Below are 20,050 nucleotides of genomic sequence, written 5' to 3' on the forward strand. Positions count from 1 at the left end.
AATTTTTCCGCCCTCTCGAGAGCAAAGTGTCCGGGAAGGGGACTCTGTGTGTTAGCATGTGCGTGTGTGTGTGTGTGCGTGTGTGCTTGTGTCTATGTGTATGTGTCCATGTGCGTGCTCCAGGCTTTGTTATGTATGCGTCCTTGGCTCTTGAATACATCCCTGTCATCCATTCAGCAGTTTTCACATTTGAGCACAAATGTGAGTGTGTGTGCACTCGTCTGTGTTTATATGAAGCCAGCCTTTAAATTCCTTCTTCAAACTATTTCCCCCTTTAAACCTCCCTGCTTTTCGCTCCTGAGCCATGCTCCTTCTTTCACTTTGACAGCTAGCAAGCAACACCGATGCTCAAACAGACACCCTACACAAGTTTACACTTAAACTGACTTCAAATGTCTTACTGACTGTTTCATGGTAGCTGTCTTGCTTTGTAGTTGTGAATATTAAACATGTCAAAATGTCCTCTCAGACGTTATGCTTGAAAATTTAAGTTGACACGTTTAAGCTTATTATTGCAGGTTTCTACCCTTATAAAAGTAGTTTTTTAGGTTAGCACATTCAGCTCTGTGCTTGCAAATTTGATTTTACAAGCTGTGAGGCACAAAATTCACACATGGAGTTGTGTGTGCGTGCTCGGACAGATATTTTGTAAGTTCAGTGTGGTAATGTTTTGCACACTGCAAGATAGACACGGTTGGACCTTTAGGGTTTCCTCTGGCTTGCTTATCATTGGCTGGGTACGGATGGATGACAAATCAAAGGAAAAACCCAAATAAATGAACATAGAAACATAATGAATGCAGGTAATTCCACAAGAAAGGAACATACTGACAGGAGTCAATATGTCAACATACAGTCTCCTGCGCTCTGACAGTATGTTGAGTTGAATGTACAGACAAGGCTTCATGAAATGTGCTCATATTGTAATTGCAATCAATGTTCAAACTGTGCCGTGGTGTTGACCCTTAACCTTGTGTCACATGGTTTGAGCGTGTGAGCATTTTGGCCATCCTGCTGAACTGTGTGACTCTAGGGATGTTCCAGCCCTGTGACCACACCCCCTTCCTGCTGCAGGTAAAACACACGCACATTAACACATTGACACACTCACATACTCACAATCTGAAATTATAAACTAATTATGTTCAGCTGTGAGACTGTATTATCAAGGGTCTGAAAAGTTTTTGCTTTAATTTTTTTCCCACTTAATCAGTTTACACTAATCCTCTGGGTGTGTGTGTGTGTGTGTGTGTGTGTGTGTGTGTGCGTGCGTGTGTGCAGGCCCTGGATGATGGGATCTTTGTGTTTTTTGCTGGGGAAATGGTGGTGAAGATGGTGGCTCTTGGGGTCATAGGTCAGAACGGTTACCTTGGCGACACATGGAACAGATTGGACTTCTTCATTGTTTTAGTGGGGTGAGTGTTTGACAGACGCACACACCCGCGTGCACACGCACACACGCGCATCTGACATTAAATATGAGCCAAAAGTGTGTGTGCATGTGTGTGTTTTGTGTAAAGCTTAGACACTTGTTTAATGCCAGTTAAATGTCAAGCGTGTGTGCGCGCGTGCTTTGACGTGTTTAGACGGAAGTGTGTGTGTGTGTGTGTTTGTGTGTGTGTGTGTGCGCGTGCGTGTGTGTGTGCATGTGCGTGTGTGTGTGTGTGTGTGTGTGTGTGTGTGAGACAGCTCCGTAGAATGACAATGGCATCATTCGGTCCTGAGAGACGGAGACCTCAGTGATTGGTAGTTAAAAGGCTATGTATCCCAGAGACAGTGCACTGCGTTCTGCTGGATTCCCTGTAGACGTTCAGGGTTTGCCAAGGTCAGGCTGATCAGGATGCCAGTGACACAATGGTGGCTTTCCCTGTCCACAGAATGCTGGAGTACTCGCTTGATGGACACAACGTCAGCCTATCAGCTATCAGGACTGTACGGGTTCTCCGCCCGCTGCGAGCCATCAACAGAGTTCCCAGTGAGTTTTTCTTCTTTTTCCTCCAACACACACACACACAAAGTCTTAGGACAGTGTTTAAATTGTCTTTCATTGTTTTGGCTCTGTGCTCAAGCACATTGGATATTAAACAGTCACTGTGAGATTAAAGTGCTGACTTTAAACTTAAAGAATTTTAAAGTGTGTTCACAAACAATTTGGGTGAACAATGTATGTCTGTCCTGACCAATGCAGCAGGTCAATGATTGCAAAGAGAGAAGAGCTAAGAAGATTTTATGGTCAAACCGTATAACAGCTCATGATAGCTACTGGTCAGCGAATTGTTCAGACAGAAGTCCAACTCATGTGTTTGGCTTGTTGAAGGCCAGATTTAAGGCAAAACCAACCCAGAAATTTGTAAATTTCCCCGTCGTGGGACTAATAAAGTAATATCTTATCTGAAACAAGTAAGAAGTGTAGTACAGGGCTGGCAGAGCATCAGCGAGTGTCTGCCGAAGTCTGAGGGTTGTAGACTTCAGGAAACCACTCACTGAACAAAGTATTAGACATGATGAGTGCGCAAGACTTCTCCCAGTTAATGTTAACTTGTCCAATCAACTTCCTGCCCACTATAATTGGTAGGCCACATTTAAAATGGGATGAAATTCCTGTGCTCTTCATCTGATGTGGAAATACCCTCAGCTGAAAGTCAGCAACCTCATTAGTCACAGCCAAGACAGTAAAAAATGTGGCGCTGTCCTTGCACTCTGTCTGTCTGTACTGTAAATTTCACTTCATTTCTTTAACTTCCCAAGCTGCCCAGCTCAATAACAGCTACGGCTCTGCTTTTGATTGATGCACGTGTAAGCAAATTAGGGCACAGTGAACAAAGTCATGGAAATCATTGTGATGCTCATGTTGTTCTTAACAGCTCAGCGCCCAAACTGGCCAGCCAACTCAACGTTTTTCTTTTACTACAGTCTGTGACCTTGGCACAACTCAGTCTGCGTTCTTGTAAAATTGAAGAGAAGTAGCCAAGTCTAGACGCAGTAAGGAGAAAATATTATATCTGTGATCTTCAGTAGAGTGGAGTGGAGGCCAATTATCAGTGTTTGAACTCTAATTATTTGCCATTCAATTAATTGCACTGCTCCAGTTATGTGCAGGATGCATTAAGAGATTTCCTCTGTCTGGGCAACACTTACTGTTACATTTTGCCAAAAGCACATTCAGATATTTGCTAGTATGTATTGTCTAGTGTTCAGTTGCCTATGGTGTTTGTGCTGTATGTGTGTGTGTGTGTGTGTTTGTGCGTGTCGGTAGGTATGCGTATCCTGGTGACCCTCCTCCTAGACACACTGCCCATGCTGGGCAACGTGCTGGCACTGTGCTTCTTTGTCTTCTTCATCTTCGGCATCGTTGGCGTGCAGCTGTGGGCGGGGCTGCTGAGGAATCGCTGTTTCATGGGAGAGGATGTCAAGATGTGAGTTACTATAGTAACCGGCAGATGTCACAACAATGGATGCACTGACCTCATTACTCTGAACCCCGTTGTCAAAAATTTGTCCACAATCTATTAGCTTCTTTCACCCAGCTATTACTTCTAAGAGGAGATCAATATCACGGATAGTCTGATCTTGTTTGTTCTTTAATCAGCTCCGTCTGGGAAGAAGTAAATGTGTAAATGTGTCTCCCACTGGAACCTTCAGCATTAGTGATCACAAATCAAGGGATTAAGAGGGCTAAGTGAATTTTGTTTGTTGTTATTCAGGGTTTCTCAGTGACTGTATTAGCGCAAACCTTCGGACTTTGACTGTCACTCCTGCTCGCTCTTACATGATCCTTCATGTCATGCTCGATCACTGTCTGACTGATGTAGCTACACCATCACTCTCTCTCTGGCTGCCACTCACATGGTCACAAACACGATCATATAATATATCACATAACATCAGTGAACATCATGTTCACCTCCTGGCCTCACATCTGCTCCAAACCATCCGGGTAAGATAATAATCCCCGACAGTGGTATTAGGGTTTATGTAGAGGAAAGGGTGCATGAAAACAGTTTGTACACTGTTGTAGTCAGATACAAGTCATCAGTAGTTTAAAAATGAATGTATGGTTACTACTGTAATGGATTACTAACATTAATAATAAACTTTATTCAGAAAGCAACTTTCAAAACAATGTTACAAAGTTTAAAGTTTAAATGAAAAGCTAAATTAAAAAGATTTGTGCCACAATTAAATATGATAAAGTATAAAAAAACAAATAAAACACAAGGAACTGGAAAAATAAAAAAGAAGTGATGACTCAGTTACTCGCCAGTAATTGTGTGTTGCCACATTGGAGAGGCATTGTCTCAGAACAGTTCAGTTTGTAATGACTATTACTCAGCTTTATGACACAATGAAGAAGCATCAGCACTGACCAAATGTGATGAACTGCTCTGAAAAGCAAAAACTGTTTTATTATTTTAATTCTGTCACCAATCTGTGATCTGCGATCACAGGGGCTGTATCGGGATGGGCAACATCATCGTGTTGGCTCTTGCTGTAATCGCATTTGGTCACAGTAGCCTGCTGCACAGTAGCCTGTACATTTTCACTCAAAACTAATCCTTCTCTACGTTTTGTTTTCAGCTAGTATTTTTTTCTGCTTCATAAACAACAAAATGACCTTTCCTAATAAGAAGTGAGGGAGCACTGCTCCTCTGCAACCCTTCTTACACCACAAATGATTGATTGCTTATCTTGTCACTGCACCCTCCCTCTCTCTTTTCTTCCTTTCCCTTCATCTGTATTTCTCTGTTTCCTCATTTCTTCCTGCGTATTTCATACCGTCTTTATGTTTTTCTTTCAGAAAACTGACCTATTGCACAAACAAAAGGTCGATAAAATGATAAATCTAAACCTTCCCTGAAATTGTCCAGAAACTGATGTTATACATTTTTCTTTTATTTTCCTTGTCAACAAATCCCATGAAAGGACCAAAACCAACAATGAACTGATTCAACTACCAAGTATGATTTGTGCTGCCAAAGTCTGATACAGCTTATTCATCTGCACCATATAGCTCCTTTGTTGTCCAAAAACGATTGAAAAGCACACTAACGAGACAGAGTGCTGTGCCGGATGAGGTGGTCTTTCATTTAAATGAATATTGGTACTTAAGTTTATTTTGAGTCAATCTCAAATGTCTCGTTGTTAATAGTATCCACGAAGTTCCCCAACAACTGCAATATTTACTCCTAAATGAGTACAAATACAATCAGTTTTCATCAAGATTGAATAGGCTTAGGATTGAGTACCACAAAGTTGGGAAAATACTGAGAAACTGACTCAAGCCTTGTTTATTTAGGTCTTTTTAGGACGTTTGCTGACAAGAAAGACACATATGGTTGTGTTTTCACTATTAGAGTGAATTATTATTTAGTTTTTTTTTCATTCACCTTCTACTGTTCTTCTCTAGGAGATATAATATTTCCTTCCTGAGTGGCTACTATCGGCCAGATGGCACCGACGACCACCCCTTCATCTGTTCGACGGAAAGAGAGAACGGGATGCTTCGGTGCTCCGATGTGCCTCGCCGCCGCGTAGCTGGGACTTACTGCCTTCTGGGTCCTGAGGAGGCCCATACAGAGATGGGACCAAGAGTAGATGAACCAGTATCATGTGTGAACTGGTACCAGTATTACAATGAGTGTCGGGCTGGGGAAATTAACCCACACAAAGGAGCTATTAACTTTGACAACATTGGATATGCATGGATCGCTATTTTTCAGGTAAACCTTCAAAGGGTTTATACACAGGGAGACACCTTTAATCAGTGAATGGTATACACACAACACTCGACACATTACTGTGATTACTCTGGGTCTGTGTGTGTGCTTTCATACAGGTAATTACTCTAGAAGGTTGGGTAGACATCATGTACTACGTAATGGATGCACATTCTTTCTACAACTTCATCTACTTCATCTTCCTTATTATAGTAAGTACACACACGCACACACACGCACACACACACACACACCCATAAAAAGTTACTTGTGTAACAGCTAGACATACATGCATACATGTGATGTACTGTGTGTTACAACAGTGTTAATATGTGTTCTCATGACCAGGTGGGCTCTTTCTTCATGATCAACCTGTGCCTGGTCGTCATTGCAACGCAGTTTTCCGAAACGAAGCAGAGAGAACACGCCTTAATGAAATCGGAGCAGCACGCACGCCAGCTCCACCAATCAGCTTCCACGCTGGCCAGCGACAGCCAACCAGGAAGCTGCTACGAGGAGATCATCCGCTACGTGGCGCACCTGGGCCGCAAGGCGTGGCGGCGACTGTCGCGCTGCTATGTTAAGACACGCCCACACATTCACTGCACGTGCATATGCCGCAAGGACAGGTGTGGTGGAGCTGCCAGAGGGGGCGGAGCCGGGGAAATGAATGGACTTGCCCACCGGCACTCAGGCCACGCTCCCAACGACCTGTCACACCTTCATCAGCTGTATCATCATCACCAGCATCATCACCAGCATCAGCAGCCTCAGTCTGAGCCAGCTGTCACTAATGGAGGGAAAGGTTTAAATTATCCCTTCATATCACCCCTCTTCAGTCACCTGGATGCAAAGGACCAGAAGAAGCTGGTTGCCAGGGAAACTGTCAACAGACTACCGCAGCTGGTGGTGGAACATGGTGAGAACGAAGGCGTGTTTGTGTTTGTTAGTATGTGAGTGTAAGTGTGAGTGTTCCCAAGGTCATAGCTCGTCAACCTGGGTGTTACAGGGGTGGATGCACAGATTTAGAGGCCCCTGGCAGAGGCCAGCCCTGGGCCCTCTGTATTCAAGCAATGTTAGCAGAGTTTGTTCTTTTCTCTCCAAAGCTTTAATGTTCCTCTGTTTGTGTTTGTCAGAGTGATTTGGGTAACTTTGGTTTATTTATTTTAATTATTTCTATTAGGAAATCATTTTTGAGGGTATAAAAGAACATACTGTCCCAATTGGCCTTTTAGCACTTAGCATTTAGACATGCATATCGCAGACTTATGCCACCTCCGACACAGTGGAGGTGAATTTAATTTAGTTTTGATGCTCAAAGCATTATGAGAAAGAAGAAGAGCTTCCTCAGGCTAGAGTGTGCACAAGGCAAACTGAATGTAGGAACAATTAGCCCGAAGGCAACGCATCTGTGTGTCCCTTACATAAGATCACACTCGGGGACTACACTATTCTAGTCCCATGGTATTTGAGGACTGCAAATAGAAACTGAATAAGGAATATGATGTATGGAACAAAGAAAAGGGAGACACACATTTACAACAGCTGCATCCTCCATAAACAAGGATGCTATGAAAAACATCAGGCAAATACTGTCACACCTCACAATGTTAAAATATGTCAAATTAGAGCATAAACTCAAATCAATCTCCTTTTTCAAGCCAAAAGGTCAAGGTGTCTGCAGACAGTTGAACCAAAACATTTCTCTCTGACTTGACTTTTTGTCCAGATTTTCTCCCCTGTGCATTCTTACAGAGGAGTTAGGACGTGAATATTCATGGCAATGACTTGCAACATAATATTGAAGATCTTTAAGGGATCGTTTCACAACAATCTCTGCATTACATGTGATAACGACCTTGGTCAAACATCTGTTGTTGCACTGTGCACAGTTGCCACATGGGAAGTCAGAAAAATACACTAAAAGAATTTAATTGAACAGCAGCATTTCTTGCCAGAGTTGTCTTGTTGTGTTATGTCTTGTCAAGTTACTCTGGAAAATCACACACCTTCTTTGACTGAAGATCTGAGTAAATGCTGAAAACTTTCAAAATTGGCTCCCACTAAATCCTTGAGGATTTTAATGTGTTGATTTCCCAGATGTGAAGGGTTTAAAGGGGTGCTCCATAGAATTGCAAATGCCTAAATCAATTCAGCGAAGCATAAAAATATCAAATCAAAGCAGACAACACGTCCTGCGATCTCCACACTTCATGGGCAATAAAGGCTTTCAATTCAAAATTTGTAATCTCCAAGTTGAAATATCCATGATCACATAAAATTAACATCAGGGGCTGTTTTCTCAGACTTTTCAAAGCTAAGCCAGTCTCAGAAGACATACAACTGTTTCCTGGGACCTTAATGTGTAAAATCGGTTAAGTAACAGAGAAAGTCCATATAAATTTTAATACAATTCAGCAATACATTATAATTGTAATGTGTGTAGCTGGCACGCTTTCCATACACAAATAAACGTGTAGCAATAATTCAGTATGCTGTTACATGCACGAGGGACTCTGGGCTAAAACACTGAAAATCATAGCTCTAGAGAAGTGTATTTTATTGTGTAGAGCCATTTTCAGAAAGCCTGCCCACTGAAAGTTTCCTTGCAGCGCACATTATCTATAGACACACACGACAGAAAGACTAGATTGGATTTACTATATCAGTCTCCAGTGAAACATGAATTTGTTGTAATTGTGATGACAAGTGAACTGCTCGTGCTAGATTAGTGGTTGTTGATATGTCATTGGAGCATTCCTCCCAAGCTGCTTGCTAATGAATTCTGCTGAAGTCTCTCTCCCGCTTCCCTCCATGCCCCTTCCCCCCAACACACACATTCTTACACACACACAGTCAGAGACACACACCTCCCTGTTCTAATAAAAGAACTCCCCCTCTGCACAAAAGCATCCCAACTGCACGGTAGCTTCCATGTTATTGAATTTTTGTCTTCCAGAAATGAAATGACAGTGCTGTCCTTTATCGAGCAGAGAATATAATGAATGACAGAATGTCTACAAAAGTACAACACAGAGAACATACATACAGTGTGGTTTTTGGTACCCCTGTCTATATCACTTCCTCCTCCATCTGTCTGTGCAGGTGGGTGTGCTGGGCATCCTGCCTTACCGTTGCCAGGTGAAGTCCAAGGAGAGTCCTCAGTATGCCCCTATTGCATCTACTATAACCAACTTAATGACAATGAAAATGTTAATGAGCAGACTGAAGACCAGCATCATGGGTACGGCAACTCATGCCATGGAAACAGCCCATGTCATAGTAACAGCCCATGCCACTGCAGCAGCCCCTGCCGTGGTGATGCACAGGTGTCTCAGCCAAAGAAAAGACTACATGAGCATTGCTGGGCAGGTTTCCGAACTAAACTGGATCTCATCGTTGGCAGCAGATACTTCAACAGAGGAATCATGATTGCCATCCTTATTAACACACTGTCAATGGGAATAGAGTACCACGAACAGGTATGTTTATGTGTGTGTTAGTGAAAGAGGCTGCATGTTTGTGTGTGCACGTGCATAGCTATGCACGTGCCTCTTGCTGATTGTATGTGACTACAGTTTGATTGAAAATGGATGTGCTAATCACTGTGTGTGGTGGAGTCAATGAACTTACCCTCCAATCAACACTTACAGCACCTAGCATATGGGATCACGGCGTGTGTGTGTGTGTGTGTGCGCGCGCGTGTATGTGACTGTGTGTGGGTGTGCGGACGCATGTATCAGGAGATGGAGAAACTCATAAGACCTGAAGTGTTAATTAAAGCGTGACCCTGGGACAGGAGAGAGAGCGAGCGGGGAAGAGATGGGGCAGAGTGAGAGAAGCGAGCGAGAGCGAATGGAGGAGTGAGGAGGAGGACAGATCTGACATTGTGATTGGCTGAAAGGCAAGGATAGACTGTGGGAGACGGGGGAAGATTGTATTTGGCCCATTTCCTGAACAATGTGTCAGATCTGGGTGGCCTTAACTTCTTGAGTGACTTATGTTTAAGGATAAGGCCAGTCCTATTTTATCCATTTTCTACAATCATCCAAATCAAAACAAAACCAATAATGAAAACACATGACTGTATATAGTAATATATGAATATGTTGCCAAAGTCTGATGTAATTTTTTCCACCTGCACTATAGAAATATCCAAATCATTTAGCACAAATAAAGAGCCATACAGTTTTACTGGACAAAATTCCCTCATTTCAGTAAACGTGACCAGTGCAGTTTAGTCTGAAATACCTCAGAGACGTGTTTTTTGATCTCTGGAGAGGATCTCTGTGTTAGGCAGATGTCGCTGAGCATGCTCAGAGACAGCTACTTGTTTAAACTGCTTTGTTTGTCCGACGAGCCGGGAGAATACCACAACATTTGTATTGCTATAGATGTGTTTTTAACAGCTCTATGGCACAAGATATCAGACTTTGGATATGCGGACAGTAGGCAATTTGTTGTTAAGTTTTGTTGATGATCTTAAAACGGAAAAAAGCCAGCCCTAACTTTTACGTCAGTGTTTTTTCCTGTCATGTCCTCATTTTAAATCAGAAAGCCTATCAGAAAGCGGCTCATGCATCCTCCTGTAAACAAGTTTGATTATTACAAACCAGTAATAATAATGTGACATTTACTAACAAAATAAGCCAAACTGAATGCTAATTTATCTAAACATCATTATCTAGAACATGGATTACTGTTGTGCTAATGAAAAATATTATTTCACAGTATATTATTTTACTATTTGACAGTGAACCTTGGAGAGATTTATTTTTTGTTATTATATATTCTTGGCTACAGTTTTGAGTGACATGCTTACTTAATGAGCATCACTGATTTTCTTTTCGCTCTTGTCAAAAATCTATCCATTTTGCATTTAAAGTGTTTTGCAGTTTGAGTAAATCTCGATAGCCTCATAACATATATACTCCTCCTGTAGTGCCTCGATGGGCTCACCCACAGTTTGAGAACCACTGCTTTAAGTTATATCAATAATATTAATAATATTACTACTTCAAAGGATTTGGGGTAAAAACACACCTTCGTTTATATCCCAGGGCAGCTTCTCTCTTCATGTCTAAGGCTGTATCCAGATAAACCTACACTTCAGCCCTGAGTAACATTTTAGAAATTCCTGACATGTTGACTTTACTGTGCTTCACACCGCCGGTCTGTCTGTCTCTGTTTATTTGTTCATTTTTCTCTGTGCCTGTCCAATATCTGTACATCAATCTCCCACCTCTTTCTCTCCACAAACACTGCGCCTCTTCAGCCACAGGAGCTGACAGATATTTTGGAGATCAGTAACATGGTGTTCACGAGTCTGTTCAGTCTCGAGATGCTGCTGAAGGTCCTGGCTCTCGGGCTCTTCGGCTACATCAAGAACCCCTACAACGGCTTCGACAGCGTCATTGTCATCATCAGGTGTGGCTCTGGGGGGAGGGGGATCTCTGTTTGTAAGTTTCCCCCCAAAATTCATCTTGTCATTGAAAAATCTTCACCATGACTCATCACTGAAGTTTCCTCTTCGAAACTGTCACAGCGATGCTTGTTCTCGCAGTGAAGTCATGTGGTTGTCCACTTAGTCTAGGGAGTCTGTATTCACTCCATTATGTACTACTACAAGCTAAATTATGTATCTGTGCTTGAAGGCCTTGCTTGTTTACTGTGCCAGTGCACACTGCTCTCACCTTCTTTACTTGCTGGTAAGTTGTAAACAGTGCCATTTCCTCTTTGCAGATCACAAACTTCTGCCACCTCTGACACAAAGGAGGTGAATTTAATTTAGTTTTGGTGCTCAAAGTAGTATAAGAAACAAGAAGAGCTTCCACATGCTAGTGTGCGCATTTGTTTGATACATCGACAAGCTTTCGCTCATGGATTTGATCTGGCCCACAAGCAAATTGAATGCAAGAGCACTTTGGTGTATTTATACATTGAGGTAATTAGCCCCAAGGCAACACATCTGTGTATCCCTTACATAAGCTCACACTGAGGGACTCCACTATTCTAGTCCCATGGCATTTATGGACTGCAAAGACTGAGAATAAGGCATATGATGTATGGAGCAAAGGGAAATACATTTACAACTGCTGCATCCTCCAGAAACAAAGATGCTATGAAATACATTAGCCAAATGCTGTCTCACCTCACAGCTCAAAATATGTCAAATTACAGCATAAACTCAAATCAATCTCCTCATTCAAGCCGAAAGGTCGAGGTGTCTCCAGACGGCTGATCCAAAACATTTCTCTCTGACCTGACGTTTTGTCCAGATCGTCTCCTCTGTGCAGCGTAACACGTTTGATTCTCTGAAATCTGAGGGGAGATGTAGGATAAGATTATCACCTGGAAAAACCTGTGTTGTGGCACTGTGCGCAGTAGCCACATGGGAGGCTCCGCAAAGCACAATAGAAATACACTCAAAGAATTGAATTGAACAGCAGCATGTCTTGCCAAATTTGTCTTGTTGTGTCATGTTTTGTAAAGTTATACTGGATAAACCACACACCTTTTTATGACTTAATAGCAGAGTAAATACTGAAAACCTTCAAAAATAGCTCCCACTGGGTCCTTGAGGATTTGAATGTGTTGATTTCCCAGATGTGAAGGGATTTAAAGGGGTATTCCATAAAATTACTACTGCAGAATGCACATAAACATAAAAATAGATGGTCAAAATCAAAGCACTGAAGTTACCTCTGTCACAGTGATGCTGGCAGCAAAGCCATTTGGTTGTCCACTTAGTCGAGGGAGTCTGCATTTACTCCATTATGTACCATTACAAGCTAAATTACCGTATGTATCTGTTTGAAGGCTTTGCTTCTTTATTGTGTTAATGCACGCTGCTCTTACCTTCATTATTGGTCGGTAAGCGGTAAACAGCATTGACCCATGTCCTCTTTTCAGCTGCCACATGTCACAAGAAAAATTATTCAGCATATTCCCTACCGGGAATGGAGGCTTTTTGTGGGTGATACTAATGCTGACTTCAAAAGAGTTATAGTTGAGGTCAAGAACACATCGATCCCGTGGTTGCTTTAATGTGAATTTAACTTTGTGTTGACAACCTCCTTGTCATTGGTTCATGTTTTAGTGTGTGGGAGATTGTGGGCGAGGCGGAGGGAGGCCTATCGGTGCTTCGTACCTTCCGTCTTCTGAGAGTATTGAAGCTGGTCCGGTTCCTTCCTGCCCTGAGGAGGCAGCTGGTGGTGCTGATGAAGACCATGGACAATGTGGCCACGTTCTGCATGTTGCTGATGCTCTTTATATTCATATTCAGGTATATTCTTTCTCTAAAGGCAATACTGGAGGCTGAGACTCACAAGCCAAACTGTTTTCTCAGCTTTTTCTCAGCTTTAATTATACTGATTATACCTTACAAAAATCATAATCATTACTATAGAACTTTTTCTTACTCTGTTAGAAGACATATTACCACATGTATCATCACCTTTTACACAAACACTGTATTCACACAGGCAGCATTACGCCAAACACTATCCATATTAAATTACCATGTAATGAAAGTAATGTATTTTCTCATTGTGTGTGTGTGTGTGTGTGTGTGTGTTTGTTTGTGTGCTGCAGCATCTTGGGGATGCATCTGTTCGGCTGTAAATTTGGTTTGCGACAAGACAGTGGAGACACTTTACCTGACAGAAAAAACTTTGACTCTCTGCTCTGGGCGATTGTCACAGTGTTTCAGGTTAGACAAACACACCGACGTGCACTCTCTCTCACACAGATATAAGCTTATTGTCCAGATTTGTATGAGCATACAAATACATCAACAATATTTCATTCAGGGGAATTTCCCCGTCAATGGCTTACCGTTAAATGCCATCTCAAAATTCATTGGGGTGAGATCCAAACAGCAGCTGCTGCTGTCACTAGTAGTAACACTGATGATCTTCTCTATTATTTCATTTACTCAAATTTGGGAGTGCTCACGCTCAAGTTTTCAGCAACATATAAAAACTCTCCCAGTGGGCAGGTAAGACTCGCTTCACAAGCAGAGGGGGAGGAACAGTAATGATACACGCACTCCACAGGAGCTCATTTAACTCTGATGAGCATCATTACTGTTCAACTGACAATGAGATATTAAAGGAGGAATCCACTCTTATTATATTCTGATTCTGCTTACAACAGCTACTAGCAAAGCAGGTTGCATTTCTGGTCCATTTTTGTGTTTGACAGGGTATTTTTCTCATCCCCAAACATTTGACTTCTACCACCTCTCTCTCTACATCTTTTCCCATATGCAGATCCTCACCCAGGAGGACTGGAATGCAGTGCTCTATAACGGGATGGCCTCCACCTCGCCGTTGGCTGCCCTCTATTTTGTAGCCCTCATGACCTTCGGCAACTACGTCCTCTTCAACTTGCTTGTAGCCATTTTGGTTGAGGGCTTTCAAGCCGAAGTAAGGGCAAAGATGCCGTTTTATTTGAGCTACTTAGAGAATGAGGCAGAGACAACGAGACTAATCGAGCTCTGTTGTGCTGATGATACCAAAGCTGCTTACAAGAGAATAATCTCGACCATCCTGCCTGTGTGGCTTCCCATCCCTCTCTTTATCCATCACTCTTTTTCTCCTTTTCTCTCAGTTTTCCTCTCTTCCTCTATCACTCTTTCTGTCCCCCTTTCTCTCTTTCTCTCTATCTTCCTTTCTCGCTGACACACACACACACACACACACACACACACACACACACACACACACACACACACAATACTCTCCAGGGTAGGGATGTGTTTGATATCGCCTGCCATTCACAGCTGGTGAGCTTTTGTTGTTTAGTTTTCATCTTTTATCTCCAGCATCAGAGAGTACTTGCTCTCACTCTCTCTCTCTCTCTCTCACAGACACACACACACACACACACACACACACACACACACACTTATGCACGCACACACACATATATACAGATACCCTTTGCCAAAGCCGTCTGCCTCCATCTTTCTGGCGTGAATTTTAATTAAATTCAGTAAAGCTTTATTGGCGTGACTACAGGAGATCGCTGCCAAAGCCATGCACATAACTCAACTAGAGAACACAGGAGATCCCCTCCGCCCGTCTGCGCCCCACTCTTTGTCTCTAAGTCTTTCCCTCTTGACGTGATCGTATTTTTCACTTTTACAACAGTCAACAGACAGTGAGGAAACAAAAGTGATGATGAAGATTATGATGATAGTGGTGATTCCGGTGTTGTGTGTGTGCATGTGTGTTTTTAGGGAGATGCCAACAGATCTGAGGCTGATGACGAGCGACAGTCACTCTCTTACGAGGATGAGGAGAAGTTGAGAGAGCTGTACGCTGCAGGTACAAACTCCTAGATCATCTAAATGCTGAGATCTGGAAATGCAACGACATCAGAGAGTCATATGGGTTTAAACAGACTTCCAACGTAACATAAAACATGTTTTGATGAGAAACAAGCATGAACTGTTTGCATGCTTTATTAATTTATTGTTTTTAAAAAATTATTATTATATAATTATATTAAAAACAGCTGCATGTCCCAGAGTTTTTCTATATGAAAATTCTGCCAGTGACAAATACTGTTAATTGTTAAACTATTTTATTACCTCTACCAAGCAGGTAATGTTTTAAATACTGTTTGACTGTTTGTCAGGAGGATCACAGGAAAACTGCTAGTCCGATTCTCGTGAATCTTGGTGGAAGGGCATAGAATAGGAAGAACCCATTACACTTTTGAAAGGATATAGAACGACTATGAACTAGTAATGATACTGACGAATTTATGGCAAAATGAATGGTGTGGTGCAACTAAACATGCGACATGCATGGAAATATATCTAGAAGTCTCTGTTTTTAGTAATTGTGCTTGCAGAAGACCAGACTATTGGCTTTGGCAGAGGTCTGCGCTTTCCAGAGCGTCCTTCTACTTTCTTTATGTATTCCTTTTATCTTTTTTAATGAAAAAGACATTGGCGCATCGTTAGATTATATGTAAACTGCACTTCATGACCTCAGAGCCCTAAAACAAAATACTGTTGAAACGACCTCTGTGTGTTACACGAAAATGTTTGTGTCTCTCTTTGTGTGTACATAGAGCTCAAGATCCAGGCCATGATGCTGAGCCCCAATGGGCTCCTGAACCCAAAAGCTTCCATGCCCCCGCCACCTCCTCCTCTGCCGGTCATCACGCACACGGCAGCCACACCCACCATAAACTCCAGCCAGTCACGCCGGGCGAGTGCCACTTCCATGGACATTAACAGCTTTGAGCAGAGGTCACCGGTGAGCCTTGGACTCATGCTTTTACCTTTATTCTCACCACATTAACTACAAGTTGTAAAGTTGATTTACAAAAGCACTCAAACAAAGTGACAGAGTAACCTGTGCTGTGCATAGAAAAATCAGCATTGCTGCACTTCAGGTCTTCAGGATCAGGTCTGTTTCATCTGTCTGAATATCCTTGGATATATTTGAGTTGGACCTTCCTTCTTTTTTTAATTAATTAAAGCACATTGGGTTCAGATCTGTTTCAGTTTGAGTTTGGCATTTTTAGGAACTCTAGCATGCACTATGCATTTGCATTATCCCTTCCAGAGGTCTGTTGCCGTTGTTGGTTAGAGCTGTACGATTCTGGTAAAAATGAGGATCACATTTTTTTCCATTTCAGGTGGTTGTACTAATTTGTAGTGTTGCTTTTGCTTGCAAAGTAACATAGGTGCTTTTCAGTGTCATCATCTCTTTTGAATCCGGTTTCAACCAGCACACTGCACATCTTTTTTTTACGGTGCAAGCATAGAGTTTTTATCAAGTGGATAAATGCCATTTTTTCTTCCTCACCATCACTGCGATTCCATTATTTTGTTGTTCCTAAAAAGCTTTTTCTTCCACCAGTCAGACTTACTTACATTGATGTTCTGCCCCACTTTGCTTGTGCACAGTTTGTCATTTATTTATACGGCTCAGGCAGTAATTATGAGTGTGTGTTTTGATGCAATGAATCTCCTCACTATTACAAACATGGCAGAATCATTGTCACATATATATGAGAACGCATACAGGCCTAAATCAAGATCGTGAGCCCTAATATACATTCTCTTGTGAAAGCTGATAGAGCTGAATTTAATCTTTATTTGCACTAGAAAAATCATTCAGATTTTGCTGTTGTTGTTTTAAGGCATCTTCACAGTCTCTGTGGGACAGCGGGCCAGAGAGCCGCCGCTCCAGCTGGACCAGCATCAGCAGAGCCCCCAGCCTCCATAGGAAGAGCCAGTCAGGGGAGATGGAGTCCCTGCTGTCCGACACACACACAAGCTCCAACCCCAGCAGCAGAGAGCAGTCTCTAGATCAGCCAGAGTACCTGCAGGTGCCCATGCTCCACCCACCTGACTGCAACGGCAGCACCTTCCACCTCCCTGACCACTACTACGACGATGCTCCCCTCACCACACATTACCACAGTGATCAGGAAGAGGACGAAATTGAGGAGGTGCAGCTCCCTGCATTTGTGTTATTTATTTATTTACCCAGACGAAGAAGTACAGATGTTAGGCTGTTTAAGGGGTTTGTGTTAAAGTCTCAAGGAAAAGGCATTTTAGTGGTGTCCCACTTTCGTTATTTCCAGCAAATTAACAAAAGAACTTGTTTAAGCCAAAAGTTCAAAAACTGCCGCTAATTATCTCATCAAGGCAGAAATTCCAACCTCAGTGACCTCAGACACTTACATAACTTTAAAAATACTTAATTAGCTGAATTTGAATTATGAGAAGGATGGAGGAAATATTAGGAACATTGTTTGAAAAATATGTGCTGTGTTTGTGGATGTATGTGCTGATCAGGCCATTGTTAGGATCCACCAAGTAAAATAATTAAAATTTCATTCTAAATTATAAGAACATGAGCTCTGCATGTTTTGTATATAGAAAATGAACTCACAACACAAAAAAAAAGTTGAAGTGAATTCCTATGTGTGTGTGTGTGTGTTCCTTTCAGAGTTTATGTAAGAAGCTGAAGAAGATGCTGGAGCCATATGAGCCTCAGTGGTGCCTGGAGCATGAAGAGTGGTCCCTTTATCTGTTCGCTCCACAAAACCAGTAAATACACACTACACATACACACACATGCACACACACACACACACGCACACGCACACACACACACACACACACACACACACACACACACACAGCCCCTTATATCCTGAATGGCCTGGGTGGGTTAAGCCACAGCATGTGTGAAAAATCACAATTGAAGTGTGAAGGATAAAGCCAAGGCTAAGTGATACAATTTTTATTTTTATCAATTAAATCTGCCCAAGTGAAAACACACTCATTGACAAATGCAGTGATGGAAGTGATAGTATGACATGAAGTACAAATCATACCAAAAATAGAGGAGCAGCTGATGACGTTTTCTCCTTCTCTTTTTCTCTCCTTAGGTTAAGGTTGTGGTGTCAGAGAGTCATAGGTCACAAGATGTTTGATCATGTCATCCTCCTCTTCATCTTCCTTAACTGTATCACCATTGCACTGGAGAGACCTGACATACAGCCCAACAGCATGGTAACACACACATTCACGTGTTTTCCTCTATACTTGTGAGGACTAGAGCTTAATCGATTAACGATTAATCAGTTGTAACAACATGCCTAACCCAAACCTGTTATTTTGTAATGAAGCTGGATCCCTTGTGTATTCTGGTCTATATCATTCTATTTTATTGATAGCATTTCCACCTTCATTGTATCTTCCTTACTGTACAGTCTGAAAACAGAGTACGAGACACACACACACACAACACAAGTTAATGTATTTTTGAGTCATTAGAAGAAAATGTGCTGTTCTCAGTATGTTTTTATTATTTTTCTACTACAATTATAATAGATTTTTTTCCCCCACCTCATTATGTAACACGTTGCCATTAGTTATAGTCCAGAATCAAAGCTAAAGCTACTGGGACGTAAAACCCTTAAATTGTGCCTCTCTGTGTGTGTCTGTTAATAACTCCCACATGCATGTGTGTGTGTGTGTGTGTGTGTGACAGGAGCGGGTGTTCCTCAGTGTGTCCAATTACATCTTCACTGTGATCTTCGTGGGTGAAATGATGATCAAGGTAACCATAACAAGACACGTTTTCTGAATGAGCACTCCACTCCAATTCATTTTCTCTTCTTATTTATAAAAGGGCAATTTTCTCCCTGGTTGGGGCTCAGAATTACTTTCGGTCTCATTTTACACCTCATTTTATTTTATTATTTCAGTAATTCTGCTGCATCTGTGTGTGTGTGTGTGTGTCTGTATGTGTGTGTGTCAAGGTGGTAGCTATGGGCATGTACTTTGGACAGGGTGTGTACCTGCAGAGCAGCTGGAATATTTTAGACGGACTGCTGGTGTTTGTGTCTATGGTGGACATCCTGGTCTCCATCGCATCAGCAGGTGGGAATCGAATCTTAGGCATCCTCCGTGTGCTTCGTCTGCTCCGCACACTGCGACCACTCAGGTATGAGTACGGGAGATTGGTTTATCCCATTAATATTATCTGGTGTACGTATCTGGTGTGGCATGGCTGTAACTCTGTGTGTGTGTGTGTGTGTGTGTCGCAGGGTGATAAGTCGAGCTCCTGGTCTAAAACTGGTGGTGGAGACGCTGATCACATCTCTCAGACCCATTGGCAATATTGTCCTCATCTGCTGTGCTTTTTTCATTGTGTTTGGAATTCTGGGAGTCCAGGTAAACATTTACGCTGTATTCTCTATTTATCCTCTGTTAGCAGAAGATAAGCCTCATTATTTTTGTTTTTTTGCAGATTTCCATTAAAAATGACTCAGTTTAAACTTATTTTCACCCGCTTTAATGTGCCCAAACATCCAAAGCGTGTTGTCTTTTCTGCTTCAAGAAGACACTGATCACCGTGGTTTAAATAAACGAGACACTTCTCAGAAAATGCTCCAGGTAATAAAAAGTGAAGAGAAAAATTGGGAGGAAATGCAAATGAGCTGCTGATTATGCACCAGAGTCCCTGGAAGTAATTAAAAAAAAACAATGGTTCACTGAGGGATTGTGCTGAGAATGTGTATTTTAAATCCGATTTCGCCTGGATTTTTGTATTATTAATTCAATTCATAAATTAACTTTATTATTTAATTATTTTAGCCAATCGTTTTTTAATATTTAAAACGAAATGATAAATCCTGCCACAAAACAAGCTGTATAGGATACAAAAGGAAGAATCAATAACATTATCACGCTGTAAAACAGTGGTTCCCAAGCTGGAGGCCTGGTCCTTAAACCTGATAAACATGAGGGGTCCCAAATAATTAAAAGTCTAAGAAATAAAAAACACAAA

At 41.9% G+C, this 20,050-nt stretch overlaps 2 protein-coding genes across 2 annotated transcripts in view; both read left to right on the forward strand.

Moving 5' to 3' along the window:
• LOC139225668 (E3 ubiquitin-protein ligase RBBP6-like) overlaps window positions 1-20,050 on the forward strand; it is a 55,593-nt gene that overhangs the window by 30,771 nt on the left and 4,772 nt on the right. The window lies entirely within an intron of this gene.
• Window positions 1-20,050, forward strand: part of LOC139225667 (voltage-dependent T-type calcium channel subunit alpha-1H-like) — a 40,807-nt gene that overhangs the window by 7,646 nt on the left and 13,111 nt on the right. Inside the window, exons 4-23 of the mRNA XM_070856481.1 lie at window positions 981-1,074; window positions 1,282-1,415; window positions 1,878-1,975; window positions 3,257-3,416; window positions 5,408-5,720; window positions 5,837-5,929; window positions 6,066-6,636; window positions 8,823-9,199; window positions 10,993-11,144; window positions 12,817-13,002; window positions 13,311-13,428; window positions 13,991-14,146; window positions 14,962-15,049; window positions 15,804-15,991; window positions 16,884-17,195; window positions 17,699-17,799; window positions 18,144-18,267; window positions 18,749-18,817; window positions 19,020-19,204; window positions 19,308-19,434. Of these exons, the coding sequence (XP_070712582.1) occupies window positions 981-1,074; window positions 1,282-1,415; window positions 1,878-1,975; window positions 3,257-3,416; window positions 5,408-5,720; window positions 5,837-5,929; window positions 6,066-6,636; window positions 8,823-9,199; window positions 10,993-11,144; window positions 12,817-13,002; window positions 13,311-13,428; window positions 13,991-14,146; window positions 14,962-15,049; window positions 15,804-15,991; window positions 16,884-17,195; window positions 17,699-17,799; window positions 18,144-18,267; window positions 18,749-18,817; window positions 19,020-19,204; window positions 19,308-19,434 (3,646 nt within the window). The remainder of the gene's footprint in view (window positions 1-980; window positions 1,075-1,281; window positions 1,416-1,877; window positions 1,976-3,256; window positions 3,417-5,407; window positions 5,721-5,836; window positions 5,930-6,065; window positions 6,637-8,822; window positions 9,200-10,992; window positions 11,145-12,816; window positions 13,003-13,310; window positions 13,429-13,990; window positions 14,147-14,961; window positions 15,050-15,803; window positions 15,992-16,883; window positions 17,196-17,698; window positions 17,800-18,143; window positions 18,268-18,748; window positions 18,818-19,019; window positions 19,205-19,307; window positions 19,435-20,050) is intronic.

This window comes from Pempheris klunzingeri, chromosome 3, assembly GCF_042242105.1.
Source record: "Pempheris klunzingeri isolate RE-2024b chromosome 3, fPemKlu1.hap1, whole genome shotgun sequence".
NCBI lineage: Eukaryota > Metazoa > Chordata > Actinopteri > Acropomatiformes > Pempheridae > Pempheris > Pempheris klunzingeri.